Source organism: Rhinoderma darwinii, chromosome 1 (assembly GCF_050947455.1).
Source record: "Rhinoderma darwinii isolate aRhiDar2 chromosome 1, aRhiDar2.hap1, whole genome shotgun sequence".
Taxonomy (NCBI): Eukaryota; Metazoa; Chordata; class Amphibia; order Anura; family Rhinodermatidae; genus Rhinoderma; species Rhinoderma darwinii.
In genome coordinates, this window is record NC_134687.1 from 7,141,045 (window position 1) to 7,158,245 (window position 17,201).

The 17,201-nt window shown below is 41.3% G+C and overlaps 1 protein-coding gene across 1 annotated transcript in view; it reads right to left on the reverse strand.

The window, feature by feature from the left end:
* Positions 1 to 1,023: 1,023 nt before the first annotated feature.
* Positions 1,024 to 17,201, reverse strand: part of LOC142665317 (shootin-1-like) — a 60,081-nt gene continuing 43,903 nt past the window's right edge. The window contains exons 10-17 of the mRNA XM_075844999.1: positions 14,640 to 14,786; positions 14,153 to 14,306; positions 13,694 to 13,844; positions 13,248 to 13,309; positions 7,437 to 7,528; positions 6,898 to 6,960; positions 6,453 to 6,624; positions 1,024 to 1,205 (exon numbers count right to left, since the gene is read on the reverse strand). Coding sequence (XP_075701114.1) covers positions 1,069 to 1,205; positions 6,453 to 6,624; positions 6,898 to 6,960; positions 7,437 to 7,528; positions 13,248 to 13,309; positions 13,694 to 13,844; positions 14,153 to 14,306; positions 14,640 to 14,786 — 978 coding nt within the window. The 3' untranslated portion in view covers positions 1,024 to 1,068. The remainder of the gene's footprint in view (positions 1,206 to 6,452; positions 6,625 to 6,897; positions 6,961 to 7,436; positions 7,529 to 13,247; positions 13,310 to 13,693; positions 13,845 to 14,152; positions 14,307 to 14,639; positions 14,787 to 17,201) is intronic.

The following is a 17,201-nucleotide window of genomic DNA, read 5'->3' on the forward strand; positions in this document are numbered from 1 at the left end:
CAGCATGCACTGACTATTGCGGAGAAGAAGTGGAATTTCACTGCGTATTTCAGCCTTTGCAATGCAAAAACTGAAATCTGTGACAACTCCGCTGTGTTTTCTGCAACGTCTGAATTACCTGTCAAATATGCAAATGTCAGTGCAGATTCATTGCGTAATTGCCACAAATCTGCACCAACATTTGCAGCGGAAAAACTCTGCCACGCTATGTGGAGAAACATAAGCCCTATGTGCCACCTTATATGCCATTTCCCAGTACATTGCAGAGGGTAAGTATTTCGCTGCCAATTGCAGGGCAGATCAGTAAGTATTGGAGACCAATGAGCCACTCCAGTGGAAGATTTGGAATAATCATATTTATGGGAGAGGAAGCGACAGTAAGTTATTATAAGTTTAGGCAATGCTTGTCGGGCAGGTGTCAGTGCTAAAAAGGGATCATCCCAATCATCATCTGTCATATGTTTGAGGACTTTAGATACATAGCTATAAGCTTGTAAATAATAGAACGGACGAGGACCACCTGTTTCATATTTTAATCGTATTTTGTACTATGTGAAGTCTCTAATATGGCTGCATTCCATTTGGCCGAGGGGTAGCATAGCCATAGGTACGTCCGCCGGTTATCTCTACACAACCCTCACAGTCCCTCCATATTAAATCCAAAGGGAGATACAGAAGTGAAGTGACTTTTCTGCACCCTTGTTCTGGGGATGGGTGGGGGTCCCAGAGATTGGGACTTTCATGGCATAATCCTGTATAATAGGCCCGTGCCCACATAAGAATTACAACCACAACATTGTCACTGATGATTATTACAGGGTTTATTTTATGTCATAAAAAAGCAGAGGTTAATATAAAAATTGCAGGTTAACAATAGAGTCACAGACAACAGAGGCAACAACTGCGGAGCAACAGCATGTGGGTCCCTCGTTCTCCAGGATCTATTTTGCCCGAGATTGTAGTACTTCTCACAGAGCATGCCCACGCCTTACATCGCCCTCATGGCAGAACTCCTGCTGCTGTGCCAGTTATTGTAGTTCTCGTCTTATGTTACGTCTTGTGATTGAGCTACTGCCACACAACTTGTTTAGTCTCTGGCTGTGTATTCTGGCTTTTCTGTAGGTCCGATGTTGTCTGTATCTGCTTCTCCGAACCAATCTTATCCTCATTATTCAAAGGTGTCACCACTAATGGCCGCAATCTATCTGTAACCGGACCGACATTGTAGTAATAGACAGAAAAACAGACATTTTGCAAAAGACATATAATAATAATAATAATAATAATAATAATAATAATAATAATAATACTGCCCCCTTACAAGAATATAACTACTATAATACTGCCCCTATATACAAGAATATAACTACTATAATACTGCCCCTATATACAAGAATATAACTACTATAATACTGCCTCCTATATACAAGAATATAACTACTATAATACTGCCCCTATATACAAGAATATAACTACTATAATACTGCCCCTATATACAAGAATATAACTACTATAATACTGCTCCTATATACAAGAATATAACTACTATAATACTGCTCCCATATATACAAGAATATAACTACTATAATACTGCTTCTATATACAAGAATATAACTACTATAATACTGCTCCCTATATACAAGAATATAACTACTATAATACTGCCCCCTATATACAAGAAAATAACTACTATAATACTGCTCCCTACATACAAGAATATAACTACTATAATACTGCTCCTATATACAAGAATATAACTACTATAACACTGCCCCTATATACAAGAATATAACTATTATAATACTGCCCCCTATATACAAGAATATAACTACTATAATACTGCCCCTATATACAAGAATATAACTACTATAATACTGCCCCTATATACAAGAATATAACTACTATAATACTGACCCCTATATACAAGAATATAACTACTATAATACTGCTCCTATATACAAGAATATAACTACTATAACACTGCCCCTATATACAAGAATATAACTATTATAATACTGCCCCCTATATACAAGAATATAACTACTATAATACTGCCCCTATATACAAGAATATAACTACTATAATACTGCCCCTATATACAAGAATATAACTACTATAATACTGACCCCTATATACAAGAATATAACTACTATAATACTGCTCCTATATACAAGAATATAACAACTATAATACTGCCCCTATATACAAGAATATAACTACTATAATACTGCTCCCTATATACAAGAATATATCTACTATAATGCTGCATCCTATATACAAGAATATAACTACTATAATACTGCTCCTATATACAAGAATATAACTACTATAATACTGCCCCCTATATACAAGAATATAACTACTATAATACTGCCCCTATATACAAGAATATAACTACTATAATACTGCTCCTATATACAAGAATATAACTACTATAATACTGCTCCCATATATACAAGAATATAACTACTATAATACTGCTCCTATATACAAGAATATAACTACTATAATACTGCCCCTATATACAAGAATATAACTACTATAATACTGCCCCTATATACAAGAATATAACTACTATAATACTGCTCCTATATACAAGAATATAACTACTATAATACTGCCCCTATATACAAGAATATAACTACTATAATACTGCCCCTATATACAAGAATATAATTACTATAATACTGCCCCTATATACAAGAATATAACTACTATAATACTGCTCCTATATACAAGAATATAACTACTATAATACTGCTCCCATATATACAAGAATATAACTACTATAATACTGCTCCTATATACAAGAATATAACTACTATAATACTGCCCCTATATACAAGAATATAACTACTATAATACTGCCCCTATATACAAGAATATAACTACTATAATACTGCCCCTACATACAAGAATATAACTACTATAATACTGCTCCTATATACAAGAATATAACTACTATAATACTGCCCCCTATATACAAGAATATAACTACTATAATACTGCCCATATATACAAGAATATAACTACTATAATACTGCCACTATATACAAGAATATAACTACTATAATACTGCCCCTATATACAAGAATATAACTACTATAATACTGCCCCTATATACAAGAATATAACTACTATAATACTGCCTCTATATACAAGAATATAACTACTATAATACTGCTCCTATATACAAGAATATAACTACTATAATACTGCTCCCCTATATACAAGAATACAACTAATATAATACTGCTCCTATATACAAGACTATAACTACTATAATACTGCCCCTATATACAAGAATATAACTACTATAATACTGCTCTTATATACAAGAATATAACTACTATAATACTGCTCCTATATACAAGAATATAACTACTATAATACTGCTCCCCTATATACAAGAATATAACTACTATAATACTGCTCCTATATACAAGACTATAACTACTATAATACTGCCCCTATATACAAGAATATAACTACTATAATACTGCTCTTATATACAAGAATATAACTACTATAATACTGCTCCTATATACAAGACTATAACTACTATAATACTGCTCCTATATACAAGAATATAACTACTAGAATACTGCACTCCTATATACAAGAATATAACTACTATAATACTGCTCCTATATACAAGAATATAAGTACTATAATACTGCTCCCTATATACAAGAATATAACTACTATAATACTGCTCCTATATACAAGAATATATGTGCTATAATACTGCCCCCTATATACAAGAATATAACTACTATAATACTGCTCTCTATATACAAGAATATAACTACTATAATACTGCCCCCTATATGCAAGAATATAACTACTATAATACTGCCCCTATATACAAGAATATAACTACTATAATACTGCTCCTATATAGAAGAATATAACTACTATAATACTGCCCCCTATATACAAGAATATAACTACTATAATACTGCCTCCTATGTACAAGAATATAACTACTATAATATTGCCCCTATATAAAAGAATATAACTACTATAATACTGCCTCCTATGTACAAGAATATAACTACTATAATACTGCTCCTATATACAAAAATATAACTACTATAATACTGCCCCTATATACAAGAATATAACTACTATAATACTGCCCCTATATACAAGAATATAACTACTATAATACTGCCCCTATATACAAGAATACAACTACTATAATACTGCTCCTATATACAAGAATATAACTACTATAATACTGCCTCCTATATACAAAAATATAACTACTATAATACTGCTCCTATATACAAGAATATACCTACTATAATACTGCTCCTATATACAAGGATATATCTACTATGATACTGCCCCTATATACAAGAATATAACTACTATAATACTGCCCCGTATATACAAGAATATAACTACTATAATACTGCCCCCTATATACAAGAATATAACTACTATAATACTGCCTCCTATGTACAAGAATATAACTACTATAATTCTGCTCCTATATACAAAAATATAACTACTATAATACTGCTCGTGTATACAAGAATATAACTACTATAATACTGCTTCTATATACAAGAATATAATGACTATAATACTGCCCCCTATATACAAGAATATAACTACTATAATACTGCCTCCTATATACAGGAATATAACTACTATAATACTGCTCTATATACAAGAATATAACTACTATAATACTGCTTCTATATACAAGAATATAACTACTGTAATACTGCTCCTATATACAAGAATATTACTACTATAATACTACCCCTATGTACAAGAATATAACTACTATAATACTGCTCCTATATACAAGAATATTACTACTATAATACTGCCCCTATATACAAGAATATAACTACTATAATACTGCTCCTATATACAAGAATATAACTACTATAATACTGCACCTATATACAAGAAAATAACTACTATAATACTGCCCCCTATATACAAGAATATAACTACTATAATACTGCTCCTATATACATGAATATAACTACTATAATTCTGCCCCCTGTACACAAGAATATAACTACTATAATACTGCCTCCTATATACAAGAATATAACAACTATAATACTGCCCTCTATATACAAGAATATAACTACTATAATACTGCTCCTATATACAAGAATATAACTGCTATAATACTGGTCCTATATACAAGAATATAACTACTATAATACTGCCCCCTATATACAGTAATATAACTACTATAATACTGCTCCTATATACAAGAATATAACTACTATAATACTGCCCCCTATATACAAGAATATAACTACTATAATACTGCCCTCTATATACAAGAATATAACTACTATAATACTGCTCCTATATACAAGAATATAACTACTATAATACTGCCCCCTATATACAAGAATATAACTACTATAATACTGCCCTCTATATACAAGAATATAACTACTATAATACTGCTCCTATATACAAGAATATAACAACTATAATACTGCCCTCTATATACAAGAATATAACTACTATAATACTGCTCCTATATACAAGAATATAACTGCTATAATACTGGTCCTATATACAAGAATATAACTACTATAATACTGCCCCCTATATACAGTAATATAACTACTATAATACTGCTCCTATATACAAGAATATAACTACTATAATACTGCCCCTATATACAAGAATATAACTACTATAATACTGCCCCTAAATAAAAGAATATAATTACTATAATACTGCCCCCTATATACAAGAATATAACTACTATAATACTGCCATATATATATACAAGAATATAACTACTATAATACTGACTCCTATATACAAGAATATAACTACTATAATACTGTTCCTATACACAAGAATATAGCTACTATAATACTGACTCCTATATACAAGAATATAACTACTATAATACTGCCCCTATATACAAGAATATAACTACTATAATACTGCTCCTATATACAAGAATATAATTACTTTAATACTGCCTCTAGATACAAGAATATAACTACTATAATACTGCCGCCTATATACAAGAATATAACTACTATAATACTGCTCCTATATACAAGAATATAACTACTATAATACTGCCCCCTATATACAAGAATATAACTACTATAATACTGCTCACTATATACAAGAATATAACTACTATAATACTGCCCCTATATACAAGAATATAACTACTATAATACTGCCGCCTATATACAAGAATATAACTACTATAATACTGCTCCTATATACAAGAATATAACTACTATAATACTGCCCCCTATATACAAGAATATAACTACTATAATACTGCTCACTATATACAAGAATATAACTACTATAATACTGCCTCCTATATACAAGAAAATAACCACAATGATTATACCCTATAGAATAAGTCACCACTTTCTTTCTCTAAACATCGGAAGCTGCAAATACTCCTAAAGCTCTGTAGGACTTACTTTTTTCCAAACTCTTCTCAGACTGTTTCAGTGTCTTCATCATGATGTCAGTCTTTTGGGGAGTATCTAGTATTTTTCGACGTCTCTGCAGCACAGAGTCCAGTTCGCTATCCTTCTTTCTGCGGCTGATCCGGCGGCGGCTTGCTTTCCGTGCTGGTTTACTCACAGTTTCCTGTAGGATAAAACAACTGCAGAAGTCAATGATTACTAATACTCTAGTTACATCCAGAGCTGCATTCTGAATTTTCCAGTTTGACTGTCAAGGTGAGTTCTTGGTTTCTCCCTGCAGACTTGGTGTCTGGGTAAAATATGGTTTGCTGTGGTGCCTCAAGGAGATTTAATGCTATTAACACTACAGCTCTTACAATGCAATGCACCAAATTGCCAGTTTATCTGGGTTGTGTCCTACCATAAAATACAGCAGATCTATTGATCGTACACTCACCATCAATATCCCTTGGAGCTCACTGATCAACGTCTTACGTTTGTTCGTGACTGCAGCGTGGTCCTGGCAAAACCATAACAAAAAGAAAAAAAAAAACACTTAAAAATAAATATTGTGCAATCCTCTGTGACCACCAATAATCAAGAATATTTAATAATCCGGGTTCCATCATCTCTGGATTAAAGGATTTTTCCTACACGTTTCTACAAAAATCTGATTATTGCGTCAGTAAGAGATAGAGAAGAGCCTGACATTGGTACTGCCCTATTACAACCCTGAGGAGTCTGACAGACTGGTTGCTATGGACGAGCTGCCTGACAACCCCATATAGACTGCAGCTGCCAGGCCGGGTATCATTAGGAACCATATTGGTACCTTCAGGAATATGAGCTGTGCTCAAAGACCAAGTGTCTCTCCTGGAGAATCTCCTGCACTTTTGCTGAACTTTTTCCCGTTGTCACTTTACCTCTTATTACTTAATGACACAAATTACCAGGATAATGGGATTGTGGAGAGAGCAGCTCATGACGCAGACCAACCTTTCTGTCATTTCGAGCCGGTCTCAGTATCACTCCGCTCTTGATTCTCTCCATCATTTCTTTCACTGCATCAGCTCTGGCATCAGGGCCGCCTGCCAATACAACCAAATTCTATAAGTGTGATCACACAATGCACAGACCCCCTGACATCACACACTGCACAGACCCCCTGACATCACACACTGCACAGACCCCCTGACATCACACACTGCACAGACCTCCTGACATCACACACTGCACAGACCCCCTGACATCACACACTGCACAGACCCCCTGACATCACACACTGCACAGACCCCCTGACATCACACACTGCACAGACCCCCTGACATCACACACTGCACAGACCCCGTGACATCACACACTGCACAGACCCCCTGACATCACACACTGCACAGACCCCCTGACATCACACACTACACAGACCCCCTGACATCACACACTGCACAGACCCCCTGACATCACACACTGCACGGACCTCCTGACATCACACACGGCACAGACCTCCTGACATCACACACTGCACAGACCTCCTGACATCACACACTGCACAGACCTCCTGACATCACACACGGCACAGACCTCCTGACATCACACACTACACAGACCTCCTGACATCACACACTGCACAGACCCCCTGACATCACACACTGCACAGACCCCCTGACATCACACACTGCACAGACCCCCTGACATCACACACTGCACAGACCTCCTGACATCACACACTGCACAGACCCCCTGACATCACACACTGCACAGACCCCCTGACATCACACACGACACAGACCTCCTGACATCACACACTACACAGACCTCCTGACATCACACACTGCACAGACCCCCTGACATCACACACTGCACAGACCCCCTGACATCACACACTGCACAGACCCCCTGACATCACACACGGCACAGACCTCCTGACATCACACACGGCACAGACCTCCTGACATCACACACTACACAGACCTCCTGACATCACACACTGCACAGACCCCCTGACATCACACACTACACAGACCCCCTGACATCACACACTACACAGACCTCCTGACATCACACACTACACAGACCTCTTGACATCACACACTGCACAGACCCCTGACATCACACACTGCACAGACCCCTGACATCAAACACTGCACAGACCCCCTGACATCACACACTGCACGGACCTCCTGACATCACACACTGCACAGACCCCCTGACATCACACACTGCACAGTCCTCCTGACATCACACACTACACAGACCTCCTGACATCACACACTACACAGACCTCCTGACATCACACACTGCACAGACCCCTGACATCAAACACTGCACAGACCCCCTGACATCACACACTACACAGACCCCCTGACATCACACACTACACAGACCTCCTGACATCACACACTGCACAGACCCCTGACATCACACACTGCACAGACCCCTGACATCAAACACTGCACAGACCCCCTGACATCACACACTGCACGGACCCCCTGACATCACACACTGCACGGACCCCCTGACATCACACACTGCACGGACCCCCTGACATCACACACTGCACAGACCCCCTGACATCACACAATGCACAGACCCCCGGACATCACACACTGCACGGACCCCCTGACATCACACACTGCACGGACCCCCTGACATCACACACTGCACGGACCCCCTGACATCACACAATGCACAGACCCCCTGACATCACACACTGCACAGACCCCCTGACATCACACACTGCACAGACCCCCTGACATCACACACTGCACAGACCCCCTGACATCACACACTGCACAGACCCCCTGACATCACACACTACACAGACCCCCTGACATCACACACTACACAGACCTCCTGACATCACACACTGCACAGACCCCTGACATCACACACTGCACAGACCCCTGACATCAAACACTGCACAGACCCCCTGACATCACACACTGCACGGACCCCCTGACATCACACACTGCACAGACCCCCTGACATTACACACTGCACAGACCCCCTGACATCACACACTGCACAGACCCCCTGACATCACACACTGCACAGACCCCCCTGACACCACACACTGCAAAGACCCACTGACATCACACACTGCACATACCTCCTGACACCACACACTGCAAAGACCCACTGACATCACACACTGCACAGACCTCCTGACATCACACACTGCACAGACCTCCTGACATCACAAACTGCACAGACCCCCTGACATCACACACTACACAGACCCCCTGACATCACACACTGCACAGACCCCCTGACATCACACACTACAGAGACCTCCTGACATCACACACTGCACAGACCTCCTGACATCACACACTAAACAGACCTCCTGACATCACACACTGCACAGACCCCCTGACATCACACACTGCGCAGACCCCCTGACATCACACACTGCACAGACCCCCTGACATCACACACTGCGCAGACCCCCTGACATCACACACTGCACAGACCTCCTGACATCACACACTAGACAGACCCCCTGACATCACACACTACACAGACCCCCTGACATCACACTGCACAGACCCCCTGACATCACACACTGCACAGACCCCCTGACATCACACACTAGACAGACCTCCTGACATCACACACTGCACAGACCACCTGACATCACACACTACACAGACCTCCTGACATCACACACTACACAGACCTCCTGACATCACACACTACACAGACCCCCCTGACACCACACACTGCACAGACCCCCTGACATCACACACTTGACAGACCTCCTGACATCACACACTACACAGACCTCCTGACATCACACACTACACAGACCTCCTGACATCACACACTACACAGACCTCCTGACATCACACACTGCACAGACCCCCCTGACACCACACACTGCACAGACCCCCTGACATCACACACTTGACAGACCTCCTGACATCACACACTGCACAGACCTCCTGACATCACACACTACAGAGACCTCCTGACATCACACACTGCACAGACCTCCTGACATCACACACGGCACAGACCCCCTGACATCACACACTGCACAGACCCTCTGACATCACACACTACACAGACCCCCTGACATCACACACTGCACAGACCCCCTGACATCACACACTACACAGACCCCCTGACATCACACACTACACAGACCCCCTGACATCACACACTACACAGACCCCCTGACATCACACACTACACAGACCCCCTGACATCACACACTGCACAGACCACCTGACATCACACACTACAGAGACCTCCTGACATCACACACTGCACAGACCTCCTGACATCACACACTACACAGACCTCCTGACATCACACACTGCACAGACCCCCTGACATCACACACTGCGCAGACCCCCTGACATCACACACTGCACAGACCTCCTGACATCACACACTGCACAGACCCCCTGACATCACACACTGCACAGACCCCCTGACATCACACACTGCGCAGACCCCCTGACATCACACACTGCACAGACCTCCTGACATCACACACTGCACAGATCCCCTGACATCACACACTGCACAGACCCCCTGACATCACACACTGCACAGACCTCCTGACATCACACACTGCACAGACCCCCTGACATCACACACTGCACAGACCCCCTGACATCACACACTGCACAGACCCCCTGACATCACACACTACACAGACCCCCTGACATCACACACTACACAGAACCACTGACATCACACTGCACAGACCCCCTGACATCACACACTGCACAGACCCCCTGACATCACACACTAGACAGACCCCCTGACATCACACACTACACAGACCCCCTGACATCACACACTACACAGACCCCCTGACATCACACACTAGACAGACCTCCTGACATCACACACTGCACAGACCACCTGACATCACACACTACACAGACCTCCTGACATCACACACTACACAGACCTCCTGACATCACACACTACACAGACCCCCCTGACACCACACACTGCACAGACCCCCTGACATCACACACTTGACAGACCTCCTGACATCACACACTACACAGACCTCCTGACATCACACACTACACAGACCTCCTGACATCACACACTACACAGACCCCCCTGACATCACACACTGCACAGACCCCCCTGACACCACACACTGCACAGACCCCCTGACATCACACACTTGACAGACCTCCTGACATCACACACTGCACAGACCTCCTGACATCACACACTACAGAGACCTCCTGACATCACACACTGCACAGACCTCCTGACATCACACACGGCACAGACCCCCTGACATCACACACTGCACAGACCCTCTGACATCACACACTACACAGACCCCCTGACATCACACACTGCACAGACCCCCTGACATCACACACTACACAGACCCCCTGACATCACACACTACACAGACCCCCTGACATCACACACTACACAGACCCCCTGACATCACACACTGCACAGATCACCTGACATCACACACTACAGAGACCTCCTGACATCACACACTGCACAGACCCCCTGACATCACACACTGCACAGACCCCCTGACATCACACACTACACAGACCCCCTGACATCACACACTGCACAGACCCCCTGACATCACACACTACACAGACCTCCTGATATCACACACTACACAGACCTCCTGACATCACACACTACACAGACCCCCTGACATCACACACTACACAGACCTCCTGACATCACACACTACACAGACCCCCTGACATCACACACTGCACAGACCCCCTGACATCACACACTACACAGACCCCCTGACATCACACACTACACAGACCCCCTGACATCACACACTACACAGACCCCCTGACATCACACACTGCACAGACCACCTGACATCACACACTACAGAGACCTCCTGACATCACACACTGCACAGACCCCCTGACATCACACACTGCACAGACCCCCTGACATCACACACTACACAGACCCCCTGACATCACACACTGCACAGACCCCCTGACATCACACACTGCACAGACCCCCTGACATCACACACTGCACAGACCCCCTGACATCACACACTGCACAGACCCCCTGACATCACACACTGCACAGACCCCCTGACATTACACACTGCACAGATCCTGTAATGGTTGCACAACAATCAACAAACCATTGAGCATCAGGGACCAGATTCTAAGTGCATAATTCGCAAAAAAAAAGGATACGACACTTCAGTTGACAAAACCCATTGTTATACTCCAGATGTAACATTGCCATGAGTTGGAAATTAAAAAGAAACCAAACCCGATCACGTAATGTATTAGAATGACCCACCACTGTTGTTTTTGTGTTTTTCTCCCATTGACTTCAACAGTCGACAGACAAAGGAATTGTCCAGTTTATAAAACCCATTGTCACAGACCCTATTAGAGAACTCTGAGGTAATAGAGGGGGGTCCTCTGTTCGGGAACCTCATCTCTTCTCCAGATTGGAGAGCGGTTACATAGAGCGTCTCTCTCTCTGGAGGACTTGTCCTGTCCTGCATTACACAGACAACACATGGATATGACTGGACACTGTGTAATACTTTATTTCCCCTGTGGTGGCGCTGCAGGGAAATTGAACACTTACTGCCAGGTTTCCCCAAAGGTTACAGCTAATCGCTGGGGGTCCCAGCTGGGGGACACATTGTAATCAGATTATTGTCAAGGGACCCTTCTAACAAGTAGGGGTTGTCCAAAGCGGAAAGCCCTTTAACCAGAAGACAACAAATGCTAAATATACCACCATCAAATAGCTGCCTCTACCGCTGCCCAGCGTGGAATATCCTCCGAAGTAATGGTTGCTTACCCGTCACTGGTGGCCCCTCTGACTCGCGTAGTCCTCGTTTCTTTTTAATTAATGCTAGGGGGCTGCAGAAAAGAACAGATTTGTCATTTGCTTAATGTTAGCCTTAATGGGACTGTAAAAGGTCACTTTAAATATTCAACAGTTCGTTCCATTGGGTTAGCTCATACCTATCCAATAAATGTTAACAAAAAGTAATGCATGGGCGTCAGCATAAGAGCAAACCTTTGTACTCTATTGCGCCATAATTATTACACCCATAGTTCTTACACCAGCTGGGTGTAAGAACTCTGGAACGATAAACTACAAAGGTTTACAGTTATGCTGACGTCATGAAGCCACCATGACACTCATGTTCTCCGATATGTTAAGTGTTTATGAGCCCCCACAGATCACTAAGACCCCATACAGCACTCCTAATCTCAGCACCCAGCACATTAAAGTCTCACTCCTCAGGTGTCTTGGAAGGAGGGCATGGAGGTGGTGGTGGTGGTGGTGGAGGAGGTGGTTGCGGCAGGACAGGTGGTGCCACCACAGATACCTCATCCATTGAGTTGACTGATGTTTCCTTTCTCTGCAGTTCTTCCTCCAGGGATTTAACTATAAGAGAATACAGAGCTCATTGAGAAGATGCCGTCATTGTCAGGACCCTGCAACTCATGAATGCCATGTAGACAGACTCAGAAAATTCAAGACCCCCTTGTTGTATATCACTAATTGGTCAATACATGTCCATAGAATTTATGTCGACTTATGCTCTCGGGACATTTTTATCTTGGAAATATTGACCCAATCATAGCTAAAAAATTAATCAGGGTGTTCCGACAAAGAAAAACATGGGAACATGGACTGATGGGTCTGCATCCAGCTTCTTAGAGGTCACGTTGGCGGACCGCTCGTTTTCATACCTCTTTCTTCTAGTTGTGTGCACGTCTCCTTCATCTCCTTCAGTTCTTCCTCCATCTGACTTTTTTCAGTGTTGACTACATTTAAGTTTTCCTGGATGCCGAGAAACTCCTCTGGTGTTGGCCTCTCGGATAACTGCAACTCTAAACTCTTTACCTGCCGAAACCAAGGTTGGTCATGAAGAGATCACGTTCTACTCAAATAGGTGCCATTCGTACCCGCTGCAGTGTAATAAAGAGTCCCTTTTTAGTGAATCACAATGCGGCATGTCGAGCTGTGAGGTTCTCTGAGACAGTATCACACATCATAAGATTAGATAAAGCGCTTCAGCAGGCAGTATCACACATAATAAACTTAGATATACAAGTTCAGCCGCACACCGTCCCTGAGCTGCTGGTGTTCCCACATGACTGGGCAGGTGGTCTTTACAGGACTGAGTAAGTGCTTGTTACTTGACATGTATATGAGCACATGAAGACAAGTGGTCACCTTTGTCTGTAGTTCTTGCTTGGTTTCTTCCAGAGTTGTGGTCAGTAAGCGAACATCATCCAGCGCTTTCATCAGCAGCTCATTGGGTGTTAAATTCTGCATAAGGATCATGCTCTGTCTGGAGATAGCCTTCTTCTGTTTTAAAACCTGAGGAAGGAAATATTGATGTTGGAGAAAACAGAGGGAGTATTATAATAGTTATATTATTGTACATAGGGGGCAGTGTTATAATAGTTATATTCTTGTATATAGGAGGCAGTATTATAGTAGTTATATTCTTGTATATAGGAGGCAGTATTATAGTAGTTATATTTTTGTATATAGGGGCAGTATTATAGTAGTTATATTCTTGTATATAGGGGGCAGTATTGTAGTAGTTATATTCTTGTATATAGGAGCAGTATTATAGTAGTTATATTCTTGTATATAGGGGGCAGTATTATAGTAGTTATATTCTTGTATATAGGAGCAGTATTATAGTAGTTATATTCTTGTATATAGGGCAGTATTATAGTAGTTATATTCTTGTATATAGGAGCAGTATTATAGTAGTTATATTCTTGTATATAGGGCAGTATTATAGTAGTTACATTCTTGTATATAGGAGCAGTATTATAGTAGTTATATTCTTGTATATAGGAGGCAGTATTATAGTAGTTATATTCTTGTATATAGGGGCAGTATTATAGTAGTTATATTCTTGTATATAGGGAGCAGTATTATAGTAGTTATATTCTTGTATATAGGGGGCAGTATTATAGTAGTTATATTCTTGTATATAGGGACAGTATTATAGTAGTTATATTCTTGTACATAGGAGGCAGTATTATAGTAGTTATATTCTTGTATATAGGGTGCAGTATTATAGTAGTTATATTCTTGTATATAGGGGCAGTATTATAGTAGTTATATTCTTGTATATAGGGGGCAGTATTAAAGTAGTTATATTCTTGTATATATAGGGCAGTATTATAGTAGTTATATTCTTGTATATAGGGGGCAGTATTATAGTAGTTATATTCTTGTATATAGGGTCAGTATTATAGTAGTTATATTCTTGTATATAGAGGCAGTATTATAGTAGGTATATTCTTGTATATAGAGGCAGTATTATAGTAGTTATATTCTTGTATATAGGGGCAGTATTATTGTAGATATGTTCTTGCATATAGGAGCACTATTATAGTAGTTATATTCCTGTATATAGGAGCAGTATTATAGTAGTTATATTCTTGTATATAGGCAGCATTATAGTAGTTATATTCTTGTATATAGGAGCAGTATTATAGTAGTTATATTCTTGTATATAGGAACAGTATTATAGTAGTTATATTCTTGTATATAGGGGGCAGTATTATAGTAGTTATAGTCTTGTATATAGGAGGCAGTATTATAGTAGTTATATTCTTGTATATAGGAGGAGTATTATAGCAGTTATATTCTTGTATATATGGGCAGTATTATAGTAGTTATATTCTTGTATCTAGGGGCAATATTATAGTAGATGTATTCTTGTATATAGGGTCAGTATTATAGTAGTTCTATTCTTGTATATAGGGGCAGTATTATAGTAGCTATATTATTGTATATAGGAGCAGTATGAGGGCATGACCACACGTGGCGGATTTCCTCCGCAACTGTCCGCATCAATGCCGCACAGAATCTGCGTTGCAGATTCTGTTGCGGATCTGCACAAAATGTGCAGTAAATTGATGCGGACTAGCTGCTGCGGACTGCGGTAAAAGTACTTCCCTTCTCCCTATCAGTGCAGGATAGAGAGAAGGGACAGCACTTTCCCTTGTGAAAGTCAAAGAAATTCATACTTACCGGCCGTTGTCTTGGTGACGCGTCCCTCCTTCGGCATCCAGCCCGACCTCCCTGGATGACGCGGCAGTCCATGTGACCGCTGCAGCCTGTTATTAGCCTGTGATTGGCTGCAGCCGTCACTTAGACTGAAATGTCATCCTGGTAGGCCGGACTGGAGACAGAAGCAGGGAGTTCTCGGTAAGTATGAACTTCATTTTTTTTTACAGATAGATGTATATTGAGATCGGTAGTCACTGTCCCGGGTGCAGAAACAGTTACTGCCGATCGCTTAACTCTTTCAGCACCCTGGACAGTGACTATTTACTGACGTCGCCTAGCAACGCTCCCGTCATTACGGGAGCCCCATTGACTTCCTCAGTCTGGCTGTAGACCTAGAAATACATAGGTCCAGCCAGAATGAAGAAATGTCAAGTTAAAAAAGCAAGACGGATCCGCAGCACACATAACATGTGCATGACAGCTGCGGACTTCATTGCGGAACTTAGAATCTCCATTGAAGTCAATGGAGAAATTCCGCCATGAGTCCGCCACTGCTCCGCAACAGACAGAGCATGCTGCGGACACCAAATTCCGCTCCGCAGCCTATGCTCCGCAGCGGAATGTTACGCCTCGTCTAAACGAACACTGCTAAATTAAAGTGTAAGTCAATGGACAAACGGCTCCGCTGCGGATTAACGCTGCGGAGTGTCCGCAGCGGAATTTAAGTGAAATTCCGCCACGTGTGAACCCAGCCTT